Genomic DNA, 22,049 nt, shown 5'->3' with positions numbered 1-22,049 from the left:
ATTGGTTGATAGGGAAATGGATGGGTGGGTGGATGGATGGCTGGATGGACGGAAAGAAAGGTAATTGGGTGGGTGTGTTGGTAGAAGGATGAGTGGGTGGGTGAATAAATTGATAAGGAAATGGGTAGATGGATAGATAGTTTGGTGGATAGATAGATAGATCAAATAGGTGGATGGATGGATAGATACCTAGGTAGATGAAAATAGATGAAAGATTTAATGATAGATGATAGGCAAATAGATTAGATGGATGGATGGATAGATAGATACATTTGACACATTTCCAGGGTGGTCTGGGTTGGGTGGGGTAAGGTTGTTGGCCGTAATTCTTAGTAAAGGACCCAACAGTTACCCAATGACATTTCACAGAATTTCATGCAACTTACGCTGAAATCCTATCCTCAGAATATTCTGTGACGTGCAGTGCGTATTTAGCTTTGTTAAAGCACCCGGCGCCGTGGCTGACCGTCTCCCTCGGAGACCTGAGCTGTGTTTTCCTGTGAACCCAGTGAATTTGGAGGCTCCCCCCCCGCCCCGGGGCCCCCCGCTGCCCATAACCATAACCACGCCCGTGGTTGGCTTGTGTCCTGCAGGTGAACGTGGCCATCTGTCTGTCGGAAATCTCCATCAAGGAGAAGGTGCAGGAGCAGAGCCCCGAGGAGGAGCGGAGGCAGTGGGAAGAGGGGCGTGTGGACTACCTGGGGAGGGACGCCTTCGCCCGCATCCAGGAGAAGCTGGACCGCTTCCTGCAGTGAGTGACATCTCCGGCCAGCCACGCCCGGGCTCACTGTGACCATGGCTCCCGACCCCGTCCGGGGAAGCCCTGTGAGACTCCGTGCCTCTCTGTCTGCTTAACCAGCCTGAGTGCCTTGCGGAACTGACGGAGGTGGCACAAACCCACCTGGAAGCCGCCTCCTGGTCGCCCCAGCTTCTGCTGTCTTCCTGGCTTTGTCCCAAAGTCCGATCTGCCCTTTAACTTTCTTTTTAACTCCTCTGACCTCAGACCTGGTCTTGCAGGACGGAGGTCTGAGTGGCCGCCGTGCATGGGTGCTTCAGAGTCAGACTCACTTGCTCCGCTCTGCTGTTCCTCGGCTGCTAGCAGCACTTGCGTTTGGTGCCTCAGCCTGCCGGGATGAGAGACCCCTTCTGCAGCCTGTCCCGGGTGCATCCCGTGGGGAGGCTGCAGGGCGCAGCTGAGAAACCACAGCTTCAAGCCCAGGGCTGCTTCCGAGGGCCAGAGAACGAAACCCAGTGGGGTGTTGGCGAGAGAGACCGGAGCCGTGGTGGCCCTGAACTGCGTTGCTGACCACTTTGCCCCCCACGAAGCAGGGCAGTGCCTTCTGCCCAGAGACAGCGTCTCCGAGTGCTCCTTGCGCAGCCGCGAAGTGAGTCTGCTCTACCTCAGTTCTCCGTCACTTACGGGAATCGCTTTGCTCCCCAAAGCCACCTCCAGGAGGATTCTCCGTGTCACGAGCCTGGAGACTGTCCCTGGACAGGGGCCGTCCGCGTGTCCCGAGTGGGTGCAGGGCGCCGTGTCTGGCTGGCTGGGTGGCCGTTGGTGGTCATGGCCACGGTGCTCAGAAAGCACGGGGTACGTGTGCTGACATGAGGCCAGCATGGCCGTCTTAGCCTTTGAGCGCTCTGCATCGTGGACGCGCTGCAGAAAGCCAGGGGTTTCTCAGCCGCAGGTTGGAGGGATTCCAGTGCGCTCGGCTCGGCGCTGCTTGCATTGCATGGGTGCCTTCGGGCTGTTCTCCCAGCCCCTGCAAGCGGCATGATGGCTCTTGGGTACAGGAATCAGCCTGACCTTCTGGCTTCAGCTGCGCCGGGTCTGGTTTGCCGGGATTTAAATTTTAGCACAGCCATAGCAATAGGGCCTCGGCTTAGGTGGGTAGCGTAGGTCACCGGCCAGGGCACAGATAACACCGTGCGGGAAAATTACGCGTGGGCTTGGGATGTGATGAGCAGAAGGCTGAGTCTTCACAGGACACACGGGGAGGATTCCAGGCAGTGAATTTTGAGTCTGTCGGGCTTTCTCCCGAGAGGAGGCCGTGCGTACGCGCTGCGGGTCGTCGGTGGGAGGTCGAAGCCGCACCTGGTATTCTGCTATGCAATCCGCCGTGTCCACCCCGGGGAATGGTGCTCCTGCCTTTGAATTAAAGTTTTAAAACAACCCGCGACCCCTCTGGTGTGTATCTCTGTGTGTTCTGAGAAACTAGGATCCCTTTTTTGGAGGTGGGTTGGGGGGAGGCAGGGATAAAGTGAGGATGGGACCTAGGGCCTCTGCACTGAGCTGTGAGCTGTGTCTCTAGCCCTTTTTTATTGTGAGAGCCATGCTCAGGTCCCCAGGCTACGCTCGAAGTTCTGATCCTCCTGCCTCAGCCTCCCGGGGACAGGCGTCATGCGCCACTGTTCAGTTCCCTGAATCCCATTTTGTGTGGGACCGAGACTGAGTTTTTTTTCTACAAGGCGGTTGAATTACAGTGTAGACCTTCCAGAGTGGGGGCTGGCAGGAAAATGAAGAGAATCCCTTGTTTCTAACCCACCGAAATTTCATGCTGGCGCCTTAGGGAGGCTGCCCGTTTTCCGAGCTTGGCCATCTCCGTTTCGTTCTTCCTGCCCGCCGTGGTCTGTGAGATCCCTCCACCAGCCAGGCACTGTGGTGCACAGTTAATCAACTCGAGGAGGTTGAGGTCACCGTCATGATGCTCCACACCTCGCTGATTACGGAGTAAGTGAGGCTTGGAGCGTGAGTCGGTGGTAGACCCCTTCCTAGCGTGTGAGAAGCCCTGGGCTTGATCCACGCCACTGAGAAAGGAAAGAAAACGGAATAGATAGACGAGGTAGAAAATGACGTTCTAATCATGTCATTGTCTGAGTCGTATCAGCTTCCGATGGAGCAGTCCTTCCTCTGTGATACTGGGGCTGCTGCAGCATTTCGTAAACCCGAGCCTCCAAGAAACCTGATCTGCCTCCTTTACCACTAATTGGTATGAAGGAAGGAGGGTGAAGAAACGTTTGGAGAGGGCCATGGTGGGCGCAGCTGTAATCCCAGCACTCCAGGAGGCTGAGACAGGAGAGTCTCAACTTTGAGCCAACCCGGGTAGCCACTGAGTATAAAGTCCTGTCTCAAGACAAAAATAGAAAGTGATTTGTTTTTGTGTTTGTGAGACAAGATGCTGGACCTCACCTCGTGGCCTGTGGGGATACCCAGGATCCAAAGCAGGCGCCACGTCCGGCGTCTGTGCCAGTGCGTTCCACGATGTGCACATGAAACCCGAACCTCAAGGTGCATCTCTCCAATGAATGCCCACCGTGTAGCCACGCAGAGCTGTGTACTTCTGTTCCTCAAAGTCCGTGGGTCAAATGCAGCTAAAACCATTGGCCAGCACTGGAGACCCTGCCAGTAGAGCTACGGATGAGAACCGGGCGTTTCACTCGGCTCCACGCTGGGGCAGCACAGTTTCTGTCATGTATCTTTCTTCGTGGCAGAGTAGTACTCCGCTGTGTGTAAACACCACGTTCTCTTTATCCATTCATCTGCTGGTGGACAGAGGCGGCTCCTAGGATGTAGCTACGATGAGTTTTTAGACAGATGACCCTTAAGTGGTTGACACGCAGAGTTGAGCTGCGATGTGACCCCACGTTTTCCAGTAACGGAGACAGAAAGCAGAGAGAGGAACCGACATTACCCCGCTGCTGGATACCCCCGGGAGCCTGCTGTAACCACCAGCGAGTGTTTTTCACCATAGGCAGCAGCCTCCCATGAGAGAGAAGCCGACCCCCCAGTCTGGGTTCAGAGGGCTTTTGGTTGCTGCTTCCTGACAAAAGTCCAAAGGCAAATGTTTAATTTGGAATTGTTTAATGTGTAACTTCATCCCATCCCCGGCCCTTTAAGAAAGGTTTCTCCGATTCTCACATGGATGAGCTGCAGCAGCTCACAAATCTCCAAAGGCGTCTACATTTTTGTTTGTTGTTGAGACAGGGTTTCCCTGTATAGCCCAGGCTGGCCCTGAACTCACCGTGATCCTCCTGCCTCAGCCTCCCAGGTGTGGAATGACAGGCGGGTGCCACCACCCCTGGCTCAAGGCGTCTAAATTGAAGGTGAGTTTTGTTTTGTTCGTAACGAGTTGTAGACTGAAACTCAGACCCAGGTCTAGTTTCCCTCAGCTACACTCAGGACAAACTTGATGCTTAGAAAAGTTAGAGAAGAAAGTAAAGGAATTTGCCAGCTTTTCCCTGGCTGAGAAACTGCAGGTAGAAAAGCCCACCTGTCCTAAACCCACGTGAAAGCCGATTCCATTTTTACAAGCAACTTTATTGGCTATGGCATGGAAACCGTCCAATTTAAAATGCGCAGTTTGGTGATTTTTTTTTTTTTTTTTTTTTGTAGATTTACCCCTTCTGCAGCCATCACCCACTCTCTGGTTTCATGCTATTTCCTAAGAGGTAGAGGGATGCTCTTCACTAAGGCAGCGCTGCGAATTTCAGTGCTGATTTTGCAGTGTTGGGAATGAAACCTGGGCCTTGTACCTGCATTGATTCATTCCTAATTGTTTCTATACACAGATTTTTGGAAACAAAATTTTCTGCATAATCACCTTTCTCGGGGGTTGATCTAAAACACAGAATGCCTGTTATTCTTCCATTCGTCTGCAGTGTCTATGTGATGTCCAGTGCTGTGGCAGCCCTCTTGGCACCAGGAGGACAGTTCCATAGACTAAGGACGGTAGAGGAGGAAGTGGGTATGGACAGTTCTGTCTCAGAGTCCTGGCTTTTGGGGTGTGCTGTCGCTGTCTTCCTGGCACCCACAGAAGGGGAACGTCCCACAGCATGGCTGCAGCCAGGGCCTCCACAGGACCCTGCTTGTGGACAGCTGCTGGGGCACCGGGCTCAGGGTCTTCCGGTGCTCAGCCACGGCCTCGCCCACCCTGGCCACCACTGCATGGAAAAGGGGCTCAGAGTCAGGCGACAGCGGTTGGGCCTCTTCAGGGTCACTGGAGAGTTCAAAGAGGAGAGGCGGGCGGTGGTGGGTCACGCCGTCCCCAGAGCAGGGACACACACCACTGCCATAGCAGGCGCCCGCTCCTGGGGGATGGAACCGGGGTGTCGTGTAGTGGACCTTCCAGACTTGGCCACCTGCACAGAGCAGGCAATCAGGGTGGGGACACCGGGTAGGGTGGGGAATGATGCATGCAACCACCCACCCACCCACCCACCCATCCACCCACCCATCCCCCCATCCACCCACCCATCCCCCCATCCCCTCACCCATCCATCCACCCCCCTGCCCATCCATGCCCTCAGACCCACGTCTCCCAGGCTCTGCCATAGCCCAGCCCCTCCCAGGGCCAGGTGGACTCACTGTCCCTATGATGCCAGCGAGCAGCGTGCAGCTCAGTCCCACAGTAATGGAAGAGGAATTCGTGGCCTGAATGCTCCTCCTCCCCTCGCAGCAAGGGCAGCAGGCTGTGGCCATCGATTACCCTGGTGCAAGGAGAGGCCATGTAAGGGTGGCACTGGGCACTGTGAGCAGAGTTTCCAGGGGGAATCCTCCCAGGAAGCTGCCCGCTGCCCGGCTGCCTGCTGCGGCTCAGGCTGTGGCCCATGAGCAAGACACAGGCTGTCGTGGGAGACCCGAGGTCACTGTGTCACACAGCTGGCACACCATGAAGGCTCATGGGTCCACAGGCATGCACGCATGCACACACATGCATGCACAGATGTGTGCATACGTGCACGCACACACGATGCATGCACATCCACACAGGTGTGCACACATGCACATACATGTATACACACAATACACGTGTGTACACACAAACGTGTGCCATGCATATATACACGCATGCACACAATACACATGCACATTCACACCGGTGTGCACACAAATGTGCACGCACACATGCATGCATACACAATACACAAGTGCGTGCACACACACACACACACACACACTCCACTGTGACCTTGGGTATTCACTGTCAGTCTTTTCAGATTCCAGCCAGGCTGCTGGGTGTCTCCACTTACAAACAGCTCTGTAAAGCCAAACTTATATTTAAAAAATTTCTTAACCTGGATGTTTGGTAGAAATGCGATGGTTTTCCTTCAAAACACTTTTAGTCTTTTATTTTTTTTTCATTAAGTTTATTGGTGCATTTTAGGTTAGTCTTTTATTTTTAATTCATTCAATACTTTTTTGGGGGGGGGACTGGGCATGGAACCCAGAGCCTTTGCACTGAGCGACATCCCCAGACCTTGTTTAAAATTCTTACAAAATTGTTTTTGTTGTTACTCTGTTTGCTGCATGTGATGTTCACACTCTTCACGGGGAGCTGCTGCAGGCCCCCAGCACAGCTCCATTCTGTTTGTCTTCCCCTCTCTTCTCCTCCCTCCCTTGCTTGGTCCCCTTCCCATTAGAGAAAGATCTCTCCCTACTAACTCTCATCTGCCTTTTATTTGGCTCTTAAGTTACAGTTTGGGCTCCTCATGGAAGAGAAACCATGTGACATGGAAGCTTGTGTGTCTGATTTTTATTTCACTTAATACCATGGACTCCAGGTGCATCCATTTTCCTACCCATGACTCCAGTTTCCCCTTTTTCATGGCAGCGTAGTATTCCTTTGTGTGCAATACCACATACATAGATATCATAGATTTAATTTTTAAATGGCTCATGAGATTGCTACGAGGATCACACTGCTTGTTCCAGGGATCAGACTCCAGTGATTTATTCTCCTTAATATTAGGCTGAGGTACAAAATTTTTAAGAAGAATGGAAAATCAGTTGGTGACCTAGTATTTTACTGTTATCTTATGTTTGACGGGGTATGGTCATTTTCCTTTGACTTCTTCCCCATTTATCATTGTTATTGTCATCATCGTTATTTATTTAGAGGTGTGGTTTTGCATTTGGACACAGGGTCTTGGCTGTACTTCAGCCTGTATTTGAACTCATTAGGTAGCCCAGGCTGCCCTCAAACTCCCTGAGATTCTCCTGCCTCAGCCTCCTGAGTGCTGATTAGAAGAGTTGTGCACCACCTCGCCTGACTTTCATGTCATTATTTAATTATTTTGTGGTGCCAGGGATAGAACCCAGGACCCAACACATTCTGGGCAAGTTCCCTACCCCTGATCTATACCCCCAGCCCAGGAGAAAGTATTTCTTGGGCCTCATGATGTCCCTCGTGTGGTGGTGCACGGCTGACATCCCTGTCCTCTGGGAGGCTGAGGCAGGAGGATCTCTAGCTCCACCCCAACCTGGGAGCGTCAGCAATGCAGGGACACGGGGCCTGAAGATACAGAAATGTCACAGGGCGGGGAGGGGCCGCCGTGCCTACCTGTCCCGGGGCACCTGGCCGCCCGCCAGCTCCACCACGGTGGGGAAGATGTCCATGAGGCTGGTGGGCTCGCGGATCACTCGGCCGGCGGGCAGCACCCCGGGCCAGCGGAAGAGCCCGGGGACCCGGATGCCGCCCTCCCAGCCCCCCATGCCTTTGCCCCCTGTAAGAGAGAGACAGGGTCAAAGCCAGGCATAGTGGGACACAGCCATCATTCCAGCACTGTGGGAGGCTGAGGCAGGAGAGTCACAGAGCCAAGTCCAGCCGGGTAACTTAGCGACTTAGTGCGACTCAGTCTCAAAGTCAAAAGTGGCCAGGAGGCAGAGGCAGCGTGGTCTCCTGCTGGTGTCTCATTCCTCCTCCTCCTCCATCTCCTCCTCCTCCTCCTCCATCTCCTCCTCCTCCATCTCCTCCTCCATCTCCTCCTCCTCCTCCTCCTCCTCCATCTCCTCCTCCTCCATCTCCTCCTCCTCCATCTCCTCCCTCTCCTCCTCCATTTCCTCCTCCTCCATCTCCTCCTCCATCTCCTCCTCCTCCATCTCCTCCTCCTCCTCCATCTCCTCCTCCTCCATCTCCTCCTCCTCCTCCATCTCCTCCCTCTCCTCCTCCATTTCCTCCTCCTCCATCTCCTTCTCCTCCATCTCCTCCTCCTCCATCTCCTCCTCCTCCATCTCCTCCTCCATCTCCTCCTCCTCCATCTCCTCCTCCATCTCCTCCTCCATCTCCTCCTCCATCTCCTCCTCCATCTCCTCCTCCATCTCCTCCTCCTCCATCTCCTCCTCCATCTCCTCCTCCTCCTCCTCCTCCTCCTCCTCCATCTCCTCCTCCTCCATCTCCTCCTCCTCCTCCATCTCCTCCCTCTCCTCCTCCATCTCCTCCTCCTCCATCTCCTCCTCCATCTCCTCCTCCATCTCCTCCATCTCCTCCTCCATCTCCTCCTCCTCCTCCTCCTCCTCCATCTCCTCCTCCTCCATCTCCTCCTCCTCCTCCATCTCCTCCATCTCCTCCTCCATCTCCTCCTCCTCCATCTCCTCCTCCTCCATCTCCTCCTCCATCTCCTCCTCCATCTCCTCCTCCATCTCCTCCATCTCCTCCTCCATCTCCTCCTCCATCTCCTCCTCCTCCTTTTTCTCCTCCTCCTCCTGTTCCCTACTAGCCATCCCACCCCCCAGTCCCCGTCTGACCTCTGTAAATCCCGTTCCATCCCCCGAGCTGGCTGCTTCCGTCCCTGGCCTCCAGGTGTCCTCCGTGGTCGGATGTGAAATATGTAAGCGTCGTGTTCTTCAAGCCATTCTTCTCCAGGCCGTCGAGGAGTTTACCTTCAGACAACAGCAAGTTTCAGGACAAAGCACAGAACAGGCTCACCGGGCCCCGCCCACCTCACCCATTGTATCCAAGCCACCTCCCACTGGACACTCCAAAAGAAGTCACTGGGTGGTCACCATCATCAGCGGACCATGTGGACTTGACAACATGCCCATCATGGTGCCACCAAACCGCTGCTTAGCAAGACACCGCCCACCCAAGAACCAGAAACAACTAAAGCCAGTGTATCACCAGCAGGCTTGGCCTGGAGCATGGCGTCTGTGGTTTCATGTGGCTTGTGGTTTCAGACAGTTCGGTCCATGGTCTTTGATTGGCTGCTCCAAGGGTCTCGGGAGGTCCAGTCCATGGTCGGCTGCTCCAGTGGTCTCAGGGGGTTCAGTTGATGGTCAGCTGCTCCAGTGGTCTCTTGGCCATGGTCTTCTCAAGAGTCCACAGGCTCATTGGTTTGCCAGTTGGTGCCTTTATTTTTTTTACTTGTCCATATTTTTTTAGTAGTGGATGTTAGCCACATAGCATGGTGAGGTTATTTTGATGAAGTAACATCTAAGTGGTGAAGAAGAAACCAAGATGTTTGAAGAAAGTGATTTCATACAGTATGAAAGGAAACCCTTGAGATAGATTCTTTGCCATGAAATAATATTTTTTGTCACCAAAAACTGTAAGAATTGCACGATATTTTTGAAATAGTTCAAGGAAGTGTGCAGGACTTGGAGAAGTTGGGTGCATTGGTAATTGAGGAACAGGGAAATGCATTTGGGTGGGGGTCAAAGTTGAGATTTTTATAGCTCATTTCTGAGGCCATGGTTGGAAAGCTGATGGCCGAGAATGATCCTGAAGGATTCTGAGGATTCTCTTATTCGTGAAAATTTTCACTACTCGGAAAGCAAGCCTTAAGGAGTATAAGTGATTTTCATGAAGTAACAAAAAAACCTGGATCTTTTTCTATCTGTGCTCGCCTCACCCTTTGCTGTCTCTGATCCCAAAGTCAGATCTGCTTTACATTCCTTTCACTTTTCTTTGTCCTTCGGTCGTTGTGTTTGTCTTATTTTCCTTCCCTCTTTCATCTTTCTTTCTTTGTGCCTGTCTTCTTTCTCAGTTTTTCCTTTCCTTCTTTTTCTTTCCTCCTGTTTGTTTTTTCTTCCTTTCTGTCTTTGTTTCATTTTTCCTTTGTTTGGTTCCCTCGCTCCCTTCTTTTCTTTTCTTTTTTCTTTTCTTTACTTTACTTTTCTTTTTTCTTTCTTTCTTTCTTTCTTTCTTTCTTTCTTTCTTTCTTTCTCTCTCTCTCTCTCTCTCTTTCCTTCTTCCTCTCTCTCCCTTCCTTCCTTCCTTCCTTCTTTCTTTCCTTCCTTCCTTCCTTTTCCCTCCCTTGGTGTGTCACATAAGAGAGCACAGGTGATGTTTAGGTTTCTAACAGCTGCCTTCACTTCACACCATGACCTCCAGTTCCCTCCATTTTCCCGCAAAGGACAGGATTTCACTCTCCTTCCAGACTCTAAGCTGAGGACCGAGATTATTATGTCCCATGGTCTTGAAATTCAGCAAATGACATGATTCCCCTTTTCCTGACTGCATAGTATTCCACCGCAGGCCGGTGCCATGTTTCCTTTGTCCCCTCCTGCGCAGATGGATGCTGGCCGATGGCTGTTTCTTTTTGCTGGCGAGCGTGGGCTTGTGCAGAGCTCTAACAAACCGATGCTGTGCCATGCCTCTGCTCTGCACCCAGGGCTGGCAGAGCCATGTCGGGGGCAGCTCTGGTTTACCATTTCTTGGAGCACCACAGTGCTGTCCAGTGTTGTCCCATTGTGCATTGGAAGCCCTGCCATCCCCTGCATCCTGGCCTCCTCCCCAGGCAGAGACCCCACCTGGTGCCCCCCACTGGTGACTGCGGAGAGCAACTCACCCACAAACCAGTCCATCTCCTCCACGTGGTCGCCGTAGAGGCCGTGCAGGCTCCTTCCCAGGAAGGCGGGCGCCGTGGGCAGCGGTACGTGGACGTGCAGCAGGGACACGAGCAGCAGGAAGGGCCCATGCCGGTGCCTGCAAGGACGGAGCAGCTGGGGTCACACACAGGGGCTGAGCAGACCTTGGGGCCCCTGGTGGTATGGGCGGATGGGAAAGACAGAGAGAGAGAGAGAGAGAGAGAGAGAGAGATGGACAGAACAGAGAGAGACAGAGACCGAGAGACAGAGAGACAGAGGGAGAGAGAAACAGAGAGACACACAGACAAAGAAAGACAGGGACAGAGAGAGAGAGACAGAGACAGAGACACAGAGACAGAGAAAGAGCGAGGCAGAGAACGGAGGGAGACAACAGAGAGAGACAGAAACAGAGAGACAGAGAGAGAGGCAGAGACAGAGAGAGAGGCAGGTTGGAAACATCCATGTTCACACAACTTGTACTGCGGTGGCTGTGGTCAGTGTCTCGTGGTGCCTGATTCTAAACAAGCATTTTTCCAGCACTGAGGATGGAACCCAGGGGGTGGAGGCTGAGCTGGAGCCCCAGCCCTCTTGATGTTCTACCTGGAGCTGCTGTCTTGCTCAGTCACTAAGTCGTGCAGCCTGGGTTTGAAAGTGTGATCCTCCTGCCTCAGCCTCCCAGAGCGGGCAGGGCAGAATAGCTGTGTGTCTCGGTGCCCGCTTTGGATCAAATTAAATTTTATTTATTTTCTATTTTCATGAGTTCGTGTTTGCATCGCACACTGCACAAACAGCTTCGTTCTTTCTACATCCCTCCCTCGGTCTCTCCATGGTCTGCTTCCCCTCTGAGAAGGACCTGTCTCCCACTTCTGTCATCTACCTTTTATTTGGCTCTTTAGTCACACTTTAGGCTTCTCATCTACGAGAAACTGTGCCATACGGAGGCTCGTGTGTCTGATCTATGTCACTTAGCATCCTGCTCTCCGGGTGCATCCATGTTCCTACACGTGGCTCAAGCCTGTCCTTCTCCGTGGCAGAGTAGTGCTCCACTGTGTGCAGACAGCACACTTTCCTCATCCGTCGTCAGCTGGTGGACAGAGAGGCCGCTTCTGAGATGTAGTTCTTGTGAGTTGTGCTGCTGTATGCACGGGTGTGTGTGGAGCACCGTTGTGTGATGGTTTCCACTCACTGTTGCCCCTGTTCTCCTCTGAGGAATGAAATCCAAAGCCACCAGGAGAGGGAGTGACTCAGGGGGAGCAGAGATCAGTGCCCCTGGGCCTGGGCCGTCCGCAGTTACCTCTGGATGAAGGCCCGGGCCTCCCGCAGGAGCAGCCTGGTGCTGTGGCCCAGGTCCATGGGCTGCTCGGTGACCTCGTGGTTCCGCATGAGGATGCAGTTCCACCGCCGCACAAACCCGGAGCTGCAGGACCAGCACAGGTGGAGCAGGAGGCTGAGGCAGGCCGCGCCCAGCAGCGATTTCCAGGGCACGGGCAGGAGGCCACAGAGCCTGGCGGCCAGCAGGCTCAGGGTGCCCAGGGCCAGCAGCCGCGTGCAGCTCTGCAGCTGGACCCTGGTGGCCGCAGCCAGCTCGGGCGGCCCGTTGGGGTGGCAGTCGCTGAGCAGCGTGAAGGGCATGCCGTAGAAATGGTCAAAGCCGTGGCTCAGCGGGTGGTGGCAGTGGTCATGGCGGGTGGCACAGCTCACGCCCTGGTGCCACTTCCCTGCGAGACAGAAGCTCCGCGTGAGCCGGGCGTGGTGGCTTGGGCTGAGTGCACTCACTCTGGGAGGCTGAGGCGGGAGGGTCTCCCGTTGGAGCCCAGAGGGAGGTACTTAGCAGCTTGGCGAGAAGCTGTCTCAGAGTTAAAAAGTTTAAAAAGGACCTGGGAAGGAGCTCAGGGTGAAGGGCCTGGGTTCGACCTCCAGTTCCGGAAGGAAAAACCACGTGACATGTTGGTGGGACACACGGTGTCCGTACCGGAAAAACGTCAGAGTAATTTGGGTGTTGGAATGCAAAGGGGAAGAGACAAACAGCACACAGCAGGACAGAGGCGGAGACCAAGGCATGGAACACACCGGGTCGGGACCGATGCATCGGGCTCTTCTGCGGGCCGTGTCAGGTGGTCCCCCAGGGAGCACGTCTTGAACAACTTATCTTTTGGGGAAAGAATCTCCCTCCTTCCTATTATCGATGTTTTATTTTGCTCTTTGTTTGCACTCGGGGTTTCTCATCGAAGGGAAACCATGGGATATTGAAGCTCGTGTGTCGTGTGTCTGATTTATTGCACTTCGCATTATGCTCTCCGGGTGCATCCATTTTCCTACACATGACTCAAGTTCATCGTTTTTCAAGGCTGTGTAGTATTCCGTGCGCACATACAAATAAAAGCACAATTTCAGAAACAGTTCTTTGGCAGACTCTGTTACGGGCTGGCGACCCTTGATCATTCTGCTACTAAGTATCCTACAAAGTATCATACCCATATAAAATAGACTTTATTTTCTTTTTAAAAAGTTGTTTTTTCATTAGTACATGTTTGCCCCGTACACTGATTCTTCACACACCTTCCTCACCGGGAATTCGTACCTGTACCCCGTGTCATAATTTATCTTCATTCTTTTTTTCCCCGGTCCCTTCCCCTCCCTTTAGTCCTGCGTCCCCACCCCTTTTACAGAAGTTCTGTTTCCATTTTTCCCTTCAAAAAAAAATCGCTTTTCCTGTGTTCCCCTCTCCTTCTCCTTTGTTTCCCCTTGCGTTTGAGCAAGTATTTCCATACGTATACACGTGTGTAAACACACACACACACACACACCTATTCACTTGTTTATTTATAGCTTTACTTTTTGGTGTGTGACACTGGGGATGAAACCCGAGAACTTTTTCACAGTGAGCTATTTCCCCAGGCCTCTAAAAAATAAATTTATTTACTACTTATTTTTAATTTATTTCAGGCTCTGGCTAAGTTGCCCTGGACAGGCTAGAGCTTGGAAGCCTCCTGCCTCAGCCTCCCGGATTGCTGGGATGACAGGCGTGCAACGCCCCAGCTGGCTTTATTTTACTTAAAGTCAGTGAGTTGATAACAGGAGTGACTCGGTCCCTGAGTGATTTGGGGCCACGGTAAGCGGGGTTTTTCCTGATTATCTGGGGGTGTTGGGTTTCTGAGTGTGGGCAACCAATGTCTGAAAGGTAGGAAATGGAAAATTCCAGAGAGAAGCACTTCATGGATTTTACATCACACACCGTTCTGGGCAGTGTGCTGAAATCCAGGGTCTTCTCCCCTGGCCCACGAATTGCGCCCGGGCCCCAGTCCATGACCGCATTGGCCACTCGGGCACCATCTTGGTTAGTAGACTGACTATCAGACCGCCACATGCGGGTGTCCAATCCACTGTCACCTTCCATCACCACAGACTTCATGTGCAGGACAGTGATTCCAGCCCCTCAGACTCACCAAAGCCTAGAGCCGTGAATGCTTCCTTGAAGGAGAAACGTGAACGGCTTCAAGGTCCGAAGAAAGAAAAGACTAATTCTGTGACATTTCTGATCTATGGCAGGAACAAATCTTCAGGTGGACACCGTGTGCTAAAGAGCTTAGCTGAGAGAGAAGACACCTTAACCGCCTATGTTTGCATAGCAAAAACCATTGTGTCTCTGCATGGGGGAAGCTGGCTTATATTCCACCCATCAAAGTCCCTTTTACTTTTGAGGAAGAAAAAAAAAAAAAAAAATAAAGTGCTGAATTGGCTGGAGAAGCTGCTATCCCTCGGTACCTGTGGGGAAATGAATGTGAAAATCCAGGGATGCTGAAAACCTCTGGATAAAAGGGTCTATTTGCATAAAGCAGTGATTTGCATACAGAGCTGTCTGCCTACGTGGCTCATTTGCATATGCACGGGGGGGGGGGATATTTGCATATGACCTGAGTGCAGCCTCCCGTGTCCATGAAATCACCCCAGGGTGACTCCTGCTACCTCATCTGGGATAACCGCTACAGAGACACTTGCTAGGCATACTATGTGTTGTTTGTTTAGGGCTGGGTCTTGCTTTGTAGTCCAGCCTGACTTTGAACTCACTGCGTAGCTCAGGCTGGCCTGGAACTCAGGGCAATCCTCCTGCCTGCCTCAGCCTCCCGAGTGCTGGGATGACAGGTGTGTGTCACAAAGCCCAACTTCTGATCAATCGGGGTAAGAGCACATTCCCGTCCAGGGAGGGAAAGAGGAAAATCAGAACAGGCAAATCACAGAAGCGGCCTCTGTGTCCATCAACAGACAAATGGACAAGACGTGTGGTGTTTACACACAGTGGAGTACTACTCTGCCATGAAGAAGGATGAGCTTGAGTCTCGTGTAGGAAAATGGATGCACCTGGAGAGCATGATGTAAAGTGAAATAAATCAGACGCACGAGCTTCAGTATCACGTGGTTTCTCTTGGGAGACAAAACCAAAGGATAAATAAAGAGCAAAATAAAAGGTAGATGATAGGAAATAGGAGGAGAGAGCGTTCTCAAAGGGGAAGGGGCCGAGGGATGGAGGGGAGAAGGAATGAAAAGGCGATTATTTAATCATCTTATCCACTCACCCACGAGCCCCGTGGCATAGCCCTGCTGCCTCAGGATGCGGGCGAAGGTGGTCTCGTTCTGGGGAAGCCCCCCGGAGCCCGCGTTCCACTGCAGGGCCCGGTACCCGCCGCTGCCGGCCATGCCTGGGGAGGAAAGCGGTGGGCACTTGGGCTGCAGTCCTGGGCTCACCCGGGCACAGAGCGGCCGCTGCAGCTCAGAGGCGCCCGAGTCCTGCAGCCACAGTGCAGGGGCCCAGCCGGTGCCCCAGGTCCAGGGGCTCAGGCTGCCCATCAGGGTGCGGGGCCTCAGCCCAGGCTCCTGTCTGTCTGTCTGTCCACCTGCCACTTGTCCTTTCCCTATGCTCCTCACTTGTCTGTTTGTCTATCCATCTGTCTATCTGTCATGTATCCATCTATGTATCCCTCAAACTGTCATGTATCTATCAGTCTTTTTATCATCTATGATCGATCAGTCTATTTATCCATCAGTATACCCATAATCTGTCAATCTACCTGTCATCTATCAATTTATCTATATCTATTTAGCAATCTATAATCTATCCATCGATCTATCCATCTATCATTAATCTGTCATCTGTCTACCATCTGTCAGTCTGTTTATCTACCAATCTATCGTGTACCTATCCATCTACCTATCATGGGTCTATCTTCTGTCTGTCTACCTCTTATCTATTTATCATTGACCATCTATCAATCTATTTATCAATATATCACAGGTTTATCCATCTACCTGTCATCTTTCTATCATCTGTCATCTGTCAGTCTATTGATCTGTCATGTATCTATCAATCTACCTGTCATCTATAAGTTTATCTATCGATCTATTTATCTATCAATCTCTATAATCTATCAATCTATCCTTTGTCATCTATATCATCTGTCAGTCTATCTATCTATCATGTGTTTATCAATCTATCAGTCTGTCTATGTATCAATCAGTTCGTGTATCTGTCAGTGTATTGTGTATCACTGCAGCTACCTCTCATCTATCTGTCTATCTATCTATGTACGGGTCTACCTGTCTGTCTGTGTAGTGTCTCTGGGTCTACGCTGTGGCCATCACACCCGTCTGCCTCCTGTCTGCCCATCATCCATCCGTCCATACGTGCGGCTCTTCACGCCCTATGCTCCCCATCAGTGACCACGGCCTCTCACCTGACTGCCATCAGCAGTAGTCTGACTTCCGTCCTCATCGATCACTGACCAGGCCCTCATGGGGTGTAAGCTGTCCACCTGCCTGTCCACCTCCCTGTCCACCTGCCTGTCCACCTGCCTGTCCACCTGCCTGTCCACCTGCCAGTCCACCTGCCAGTCCATCTCCCTGTCCACCGGCCAGTCCACCTGCCCGTCCACCTGCCCGTCCACCTGCCAGTCCACCTGCCCGTCCACCTGCCAGTCCACCTGCCAGTCCACCTCCCTGTCCACCTGCCTGTCCACCTCCCTGTCCACCTGCCTGTCCACCTGCCAGTCCACCTGCCAGTCCATCTCCCTGTCCACCGGCCAGTCCACCTGCCCGTCCACCTGCCCGTCCACCTGCCAGTCCACCTGCCTGTCCACCTCCCTGTCCACCTGCCTGTCCACCTGCCTGTCCACCTCCCTGTCCACCTGCCTGTCCACCTCCCTGTCCACCTGCCTGTCCACCTGCCTGTCCACCTCCCTGTCCACCTGCCTGTCCACCTGCCTGTCCACCTCCCTGTCCACCTGCCTGTCCACCTGCCTGTCCACCTCCCTGTCCACCTGCCTGTCCACCTGCCTGTCCACCTGCCAGTCCACCTGCCTGTCCACCTGCCAGTCCACTTGCCAGCCCACCTGCCAGTCCACCTGCCTGTCCACCTGCCAGTCCACCTGCCTGTCCACCTGCCTGTCCACCTGTCCACTCACGGCCTTCACCTTCAGTGCTCTGTGGCCGCCTCTCAGCTGTCCCCCGCCTGCCTAGCTGCCACCTACCTGCGTGTAGCTCTCGCCTGTTCCCCACCCTCTGCCTCTGTCCTCTGCTGATCATTATTGATCATCGGTGGATCCACCCAGCACCGAGGCACCCTCCGCTAGCGTTGTCATCAATTCCCTCCTCCTCTGTCACCTGCCGAGCATCATTGATCATGTATGGCTCACAGGCCCTGTAGCTACCACCTGTCCTTGTCTACCTGAGTGTTTGTTTGTCACCTGCTTTATCACCCGACCACATATCTGTCACCTCTGTCCTTGTGAATCGCTGTCATCCATCCGCCTATCAGTTATCCGCCACCGGTCTCCTATCGCCTACCTATCCTAAGCGACCGATCACTGATCTATTCAGTAGGCATCGCTGATCTGTCCTCTATCGTGGTCTGTCTGTCTATCCGTCCTCCTGTCTGCCTTCTCCCTCCCGCTTATCCATGCTGTCACCTATTGATCACCGTCTCCGTCCATGTATCACTGATCTGCTGACCGCCCCTCTGAGAAACGGCGGATGTCTGCACTGAATTTACGTATTAGGCGTCGGCTGGAGTCGGTCCAAGCACATGGGAAGCCAGGCGTGGTGGGCACACTGTGGACTCGGGAGGCTGAGGCGGGAGGATCGCCCCGAGTTCCAGGCCAGCCCGGGCTGCGCAGTGAGACCCCACCACCTCGGGAAAGGATCAAGCCCAGAGCCCCCCGGGCACCCACCTGAGCGGAAGGCGTGGCGGCCCGTGAGGAAGGCGGCCCTGCTCGGGGTGCACAGCGGGGCGGCGGCCAGGTGCTGGGTGAGCATCACGCCCTCCTCCGCCAGGCGGTCGATGTTCAGGGTCCTGAGGGAACCAGGAGAGCTTGCGGGTGGAAGGTGCTACGGGGCGAGCGGCCGGCCGGGAGGTGGTGCAGCGCTCGAGCGCGGGCTCCGTGCAGCAGAAACAAAAGCAGACGCTGAGCGGGGCCCGGAGGCGCCCGCCTGGAGGAGGCTGGAGGATCGCAAGTCCCTTGGAGCCCAGCCCGGGCAGCTTAGTGACTTGGCCAGGCCCTGTGTCCAACTAAACTCAGAAAGGAGGGCTGGGTCTGATGGAGGCTGGGGCCGAAAGCCCTGGGTTTATTCCTCAGTGCGCAAATAGAAGCAAAACAGAGAAAGGGCGCAACACGGGTGATGAACTCTACAGTGCGTGCGTGGAGACGCACAGGGCAAAGAGGCGGCTCCGGTCCCCTCCCCCCGAGGCGGGGCTCAGGTCACAGACCCTTGTGGGGTCGCTGTGCTCAGGGGAACCCAGCTCCGGGGCTTTCTCTCCCTGGCTCAGCCGCTGTTTGCACCGGATTTGCTTCCTGTGTGGCGGGGCTTCTCCGGAAACCAGAACCGAAGTTTTAATTTAAAATTTAATTTAATATAATATATAGGGGGTACGGGGCTCAGGCTGAGCTACATCCCCAGCCCTTTCTGATTATTTATCTCTACAGACAGGATATCACTGAGTCACTCACTGGCAAAGTGGCCCAGGCTGGGCTGAGGCTTGCGATCCTCCTGGCTCAGCCTCGCAGGGTGCTGGGATGACAGGCGTGCGCCCCAGGCCCCGCTCAGAGCCAACTTCTCAGAGCAGGCTCCGGGGCCCTGCCGTGCTGTTACTGTGGAAGAACAGCCTTGCGCCAGGATCCCCTAACCAGGAGCAGCGCCCGCTCCTCCCAGGCCTCAGCCCTGGGCTCCCTGTCTCCTCACACGCGCGTCCCTCTGTGTGTGTCCCCGTCCTCCGACCTCTTCTCAGGAGGACCCAGCCCTGTGGGGTCGGGGCCACCCTGAGGACTCAGTTTACCTCCACGGCTCTTTAAGTCTCCACTCAGCTGCACCCTGAGGTTTTGGGGATCACAGAGTCAATCAAGAAACATTCGGTCTCCACATAGCCGCGGTCTGAGGTCCAGGCTGTCAGGACTTAGGAGTCCGCAGCAAGTAAATGACTGTGGAACAATCACTGAGAGCCCCTGCAGTGAGGTCTCCTAGACTGGAGTGGCCCTGACCCCAACGGCAGCGTCCTCACGAGAGGCAGAGGAGGAGGCAGAGGAGGAGACGCAGACAGAGGAGGAGCCTCGTGCAGACTTGGGAGGCGGAGACCGGAGCGACGGGGCCACAGCCCAGGGCCGCCTGGAGCCCCAGGAGGAGGCAGAGGCGGGAGGGTCTCCCCGGGAGGCTGTGCCCTGGGACGCCTCTGTCTCAGCCTCCCAGGCTGCGGGTCGGCAGAGGGCGACTCCCTGCTGCTTTGAGCCCCTTCTTAGGGTCCCGTGCTTAGGGTCGGCCAGAAACAGCGCCTTCCCACCCACCGCTGCCCCACAGGGCCTGGGATTCTGGGACCTGTCTGCTGGAAAGCCATCTTCCGGCGGGGAGTCAGGAGGAAGCGCAGGGCCAGCCCCCCATTCCACCAAGTTCAGGGCGCCCTGGATGCAAATCCCCGCGGCTCCCCCTCCCCAAGGCGCCATGCACCTCAGAGTGCGGTTCCCGTAGCAGCCCAGGTCCCCGATGCCCAGGTCGTCAGCCAGGATCAGCAGAAAGCTCGGCCTCGAGGCCCCACAGCCCCGCAGGAGGAAGAGGAGGAGGAGGCCCAGGGGGAGCGGACCCAGCACGGGGCTTCTGTGGGGGAGACGCACGGGCATCAGGGAAGGTCTGGGGTGGGCAGGGCTGGTCTCCAGGCCGGGGGTGGTGGGCAGAAGGCTGCCCCTCATGGACAGAAGGATCCAGGTTGCCCCAAGCCGCGGGTTGGGCTGAGCTCAGCCACCAGGTCCAGTAGATGGGGCCAAACCAGACCAGACTGGAGGGACGCTGCCTGCAGATGCTGCATGAGGCAGCTCACTGTGAAACGGGCATGTCTTCCAACAACTGGAGATTCCCAGCAACTGAGCTGGGGGGGGGGCTGAGCTAATAACAGCGGGCCTAGGAAGGGCCCTGGTCTTTTAGCCTGCAGGGCAAGGAGACCAGATTCCTCAGATCTTTAGGAGATGCGGCCCAAACCCCAGAAGGTGCAGGCCTGAAACTTCAGACAGTTGCCATCCACTTACATAAATGCCCAGGATAAAGCATAATGTACAAACGAAGCAGGCATCCAAACACTGATCCATGTTCTCATCCATCCATCCATGCAGCTATTGATCAACACATCTACCCACCCACCCACCCATCCACCCAACCATCCACCCATCCATCCATCCACCCACCCATCCATCCACCCATCCACCCATCCACCCACCCATCCACCCACTCATCCACCCATCCATCCACCCACCCATCCACCCACCCATCCATCCATCCACCCATCCACCCACCCACCCATCCACCCACCCACCTATCCACCCATCCATCCATCCATACATACATACATTCACCCACCCACCCATCCACCCACCCATCCACCCACCCATCCACCCACCCATCCACCCACCCATCCATCCATCCACCCATCCACCCACCCACCCATCCACCCATCCATCCACCCACCCATCCACCCACCCATCCATCCATCCACCCATCCACCCATCCACCCACCCACCCATCCACCCATCCATCCACCCACCCATCCACCCACCCATCCATCCATCCACCCATCCACCCATCCACCCACCCACCCATCCACCCACCCACCCACCCATCCACCCACCCACCCATCCACCCATCCATCCACCCACCCAACTTTTCATCAATGTAATGCTAGTTCTCATTGACAACAATAATTAATAATATAAAGTAAAACAATCAATCATGACAGTATACTGTCATAATGGTCACTTAAAACTGATTATTTATTTCTCGAATTTTCCAATTCATATTTTTGAATACTGAGTGACTAAAACTCAGGAACTCATAATCAGATACGCCAACTTCAATATCACGTGGTTTCCCTTATCTGAGGAGCCCAGAGTACAAATAAATTAAAAAAGCAAAACACAAGCTAGATAAAAGGAAACAGGTGGTAGATCTTCTCGAAAAGGGAAGGACAGGTGAAGAGGGAGAGGAAGGGAAGGGATGAAAACGAAGTCCTATTTGGTGCATGGGGCAACTCTTGGCCAGGAATGTAACATAATGGACTGAAAATATGGACCAATAAAAATAAATATTGAAAAAAATCTCACGGAGTAAAAGCAGGACTGTTGTAACTATGGAACCATCTGTCTGTGTTTTGTTATTTCTGGGTCTCCCCCCCTGCATTTATGACATTTCCCAGAGGCCCTCGGGAAAGAAGACCCCAGAGCCGCTGCAGGAAGCGGCCCGGAGGGTGGGAGGACGGTGGGCACAGCCGGGGGAATTCCGAGGGGGATTTGTGGCCCGGTGGCTTTCAAGGTAAAAGCTTCTTAAATTTAAACATTCACCAAGTATTTTGATGGCCCTGCCCAGCACTCTTGTTTCCATCAAAAGACAGAAATACGCACTCACACTTCAAATCGGCTTTGCTCGGACTTCCTGGCATTCGGCTGGTGTCTCATCCTTGAGGTGTGCAAAGCACGTCGTCGACCCGGCAGCCTCTCTTCCTGTAATACATTGTCTTCAGTTACTCAATCACCGTATTTTGTGATCACACCGCATCAATTTCCACTGCTGAACTGAAATGTGATCAATGAGCCGGGCGTGGTGGTGGAGGCTGAAGCAGGAGGACCCTCGCTGTGAAGTCAGTGCCAGCCTGGGCTCCATAGTGAGTTCGGGCCTAGCCTGAACGATTCACAGGGAGACCTCGTCCCGCAAACTAAAGACAACTTTTAAAACTTAATAAAATAAAACGTGGTTAATGAGCACGCTGGTGTATCACGTCTTTTGACTCCCAGCCAATACAGAACCCAATGGGGGCAACCTGGGCCTCCCCTTTCCTGTGGTGAGAGGCGTAGTGGCCTCGAACTTGGGCTCCTGGCCTGTCCGGGCGTCTTTGGGGGCCAGAGGGGCGTCACGCACGGGCTGCCTTGGGAGGGCGGAGGCCTGG

General features: G+C 54.1%; 2 protein-coding genes across 5 annotated transcripts in view; one reads left to right on the top strand and one right to left on the bottom strand.

Annotated features, from left to right (window-relative positions):
* Gyg2 (glycogenin 2) overlaps window positions 1-2,180 on the top strand; it is a 35,668-nt gene extending 33,488 nt beyond the window's left edge. For all 4 annotated transcript variants that reach the window (XM_004867322.3, XM_087209949.1, XM_004867323.4 and 1 more), the window contains exon 11: window positions 594-2,180. In XM_004867322.3, coding sequence (XP_004867379.2) covers window positions 594-755 — 162 coding nt within the window. In that variant the 3' untranslated portion in view covers window positions 756-2,180. The remainder of the gene's footprint in view (window positions 1-593) is intronic.
* A 79-nt stretch (window positions 2,181-2,259) lies between these two features.
* LOC101698961 (arylsulfatase D) lies at window positions 2,260-20,230 on the bottom strand. Its single transcript, XM_087209953.1, has 9 exons — window positions 19,571-20,230; window positions 17,806-17,927; window positions 15,160-15,282; window positions 11,880-12,303; window positions 10,567-10,703; window positions 8,525-8,659; window positions 7,341-7,503; window positions 5,366-5,487; window positions 2,260-5,139 (listed from the first exon to the last, which is right to left on the bottom strand). Exons 1-9 carry the CDS (start codon window positions 19,807-19,809, stop codon window positions 4,763-4,765), a joined length of 1,842 nt encoding a protein of 613 aa, XP_087066079.1. The 5' UTR covers window positions 19,810-20,230; the 3' UTR covers window positions 2,260-4,762.
* Between the last annotated feature and the right edge of the window lie 1,819 nt (window positions 20,231-22,049).

Source organism: Heterocephalus glaber, unplaced genomic scaffold, assembly GCF_053883595.1.
Source record: "Heterocephalus glaber isolate CG9 unplaced genomic scaffold, H.glaber_assembly_v1.0 deba00001072, whole genome shotgun sequence".
Taxonomy (NCBI): Eukaryota; Metazoa; Chordata; class Mammalia; order Rodentia; family Bathyergidae; genus Heterocephalus; species Heterocephalus glaber.
The sequence above is the reverse complement of the archived record's forward strand: the minus strand, read 5'-3'. Positions and strand labels throughout refer to the sequence as shown.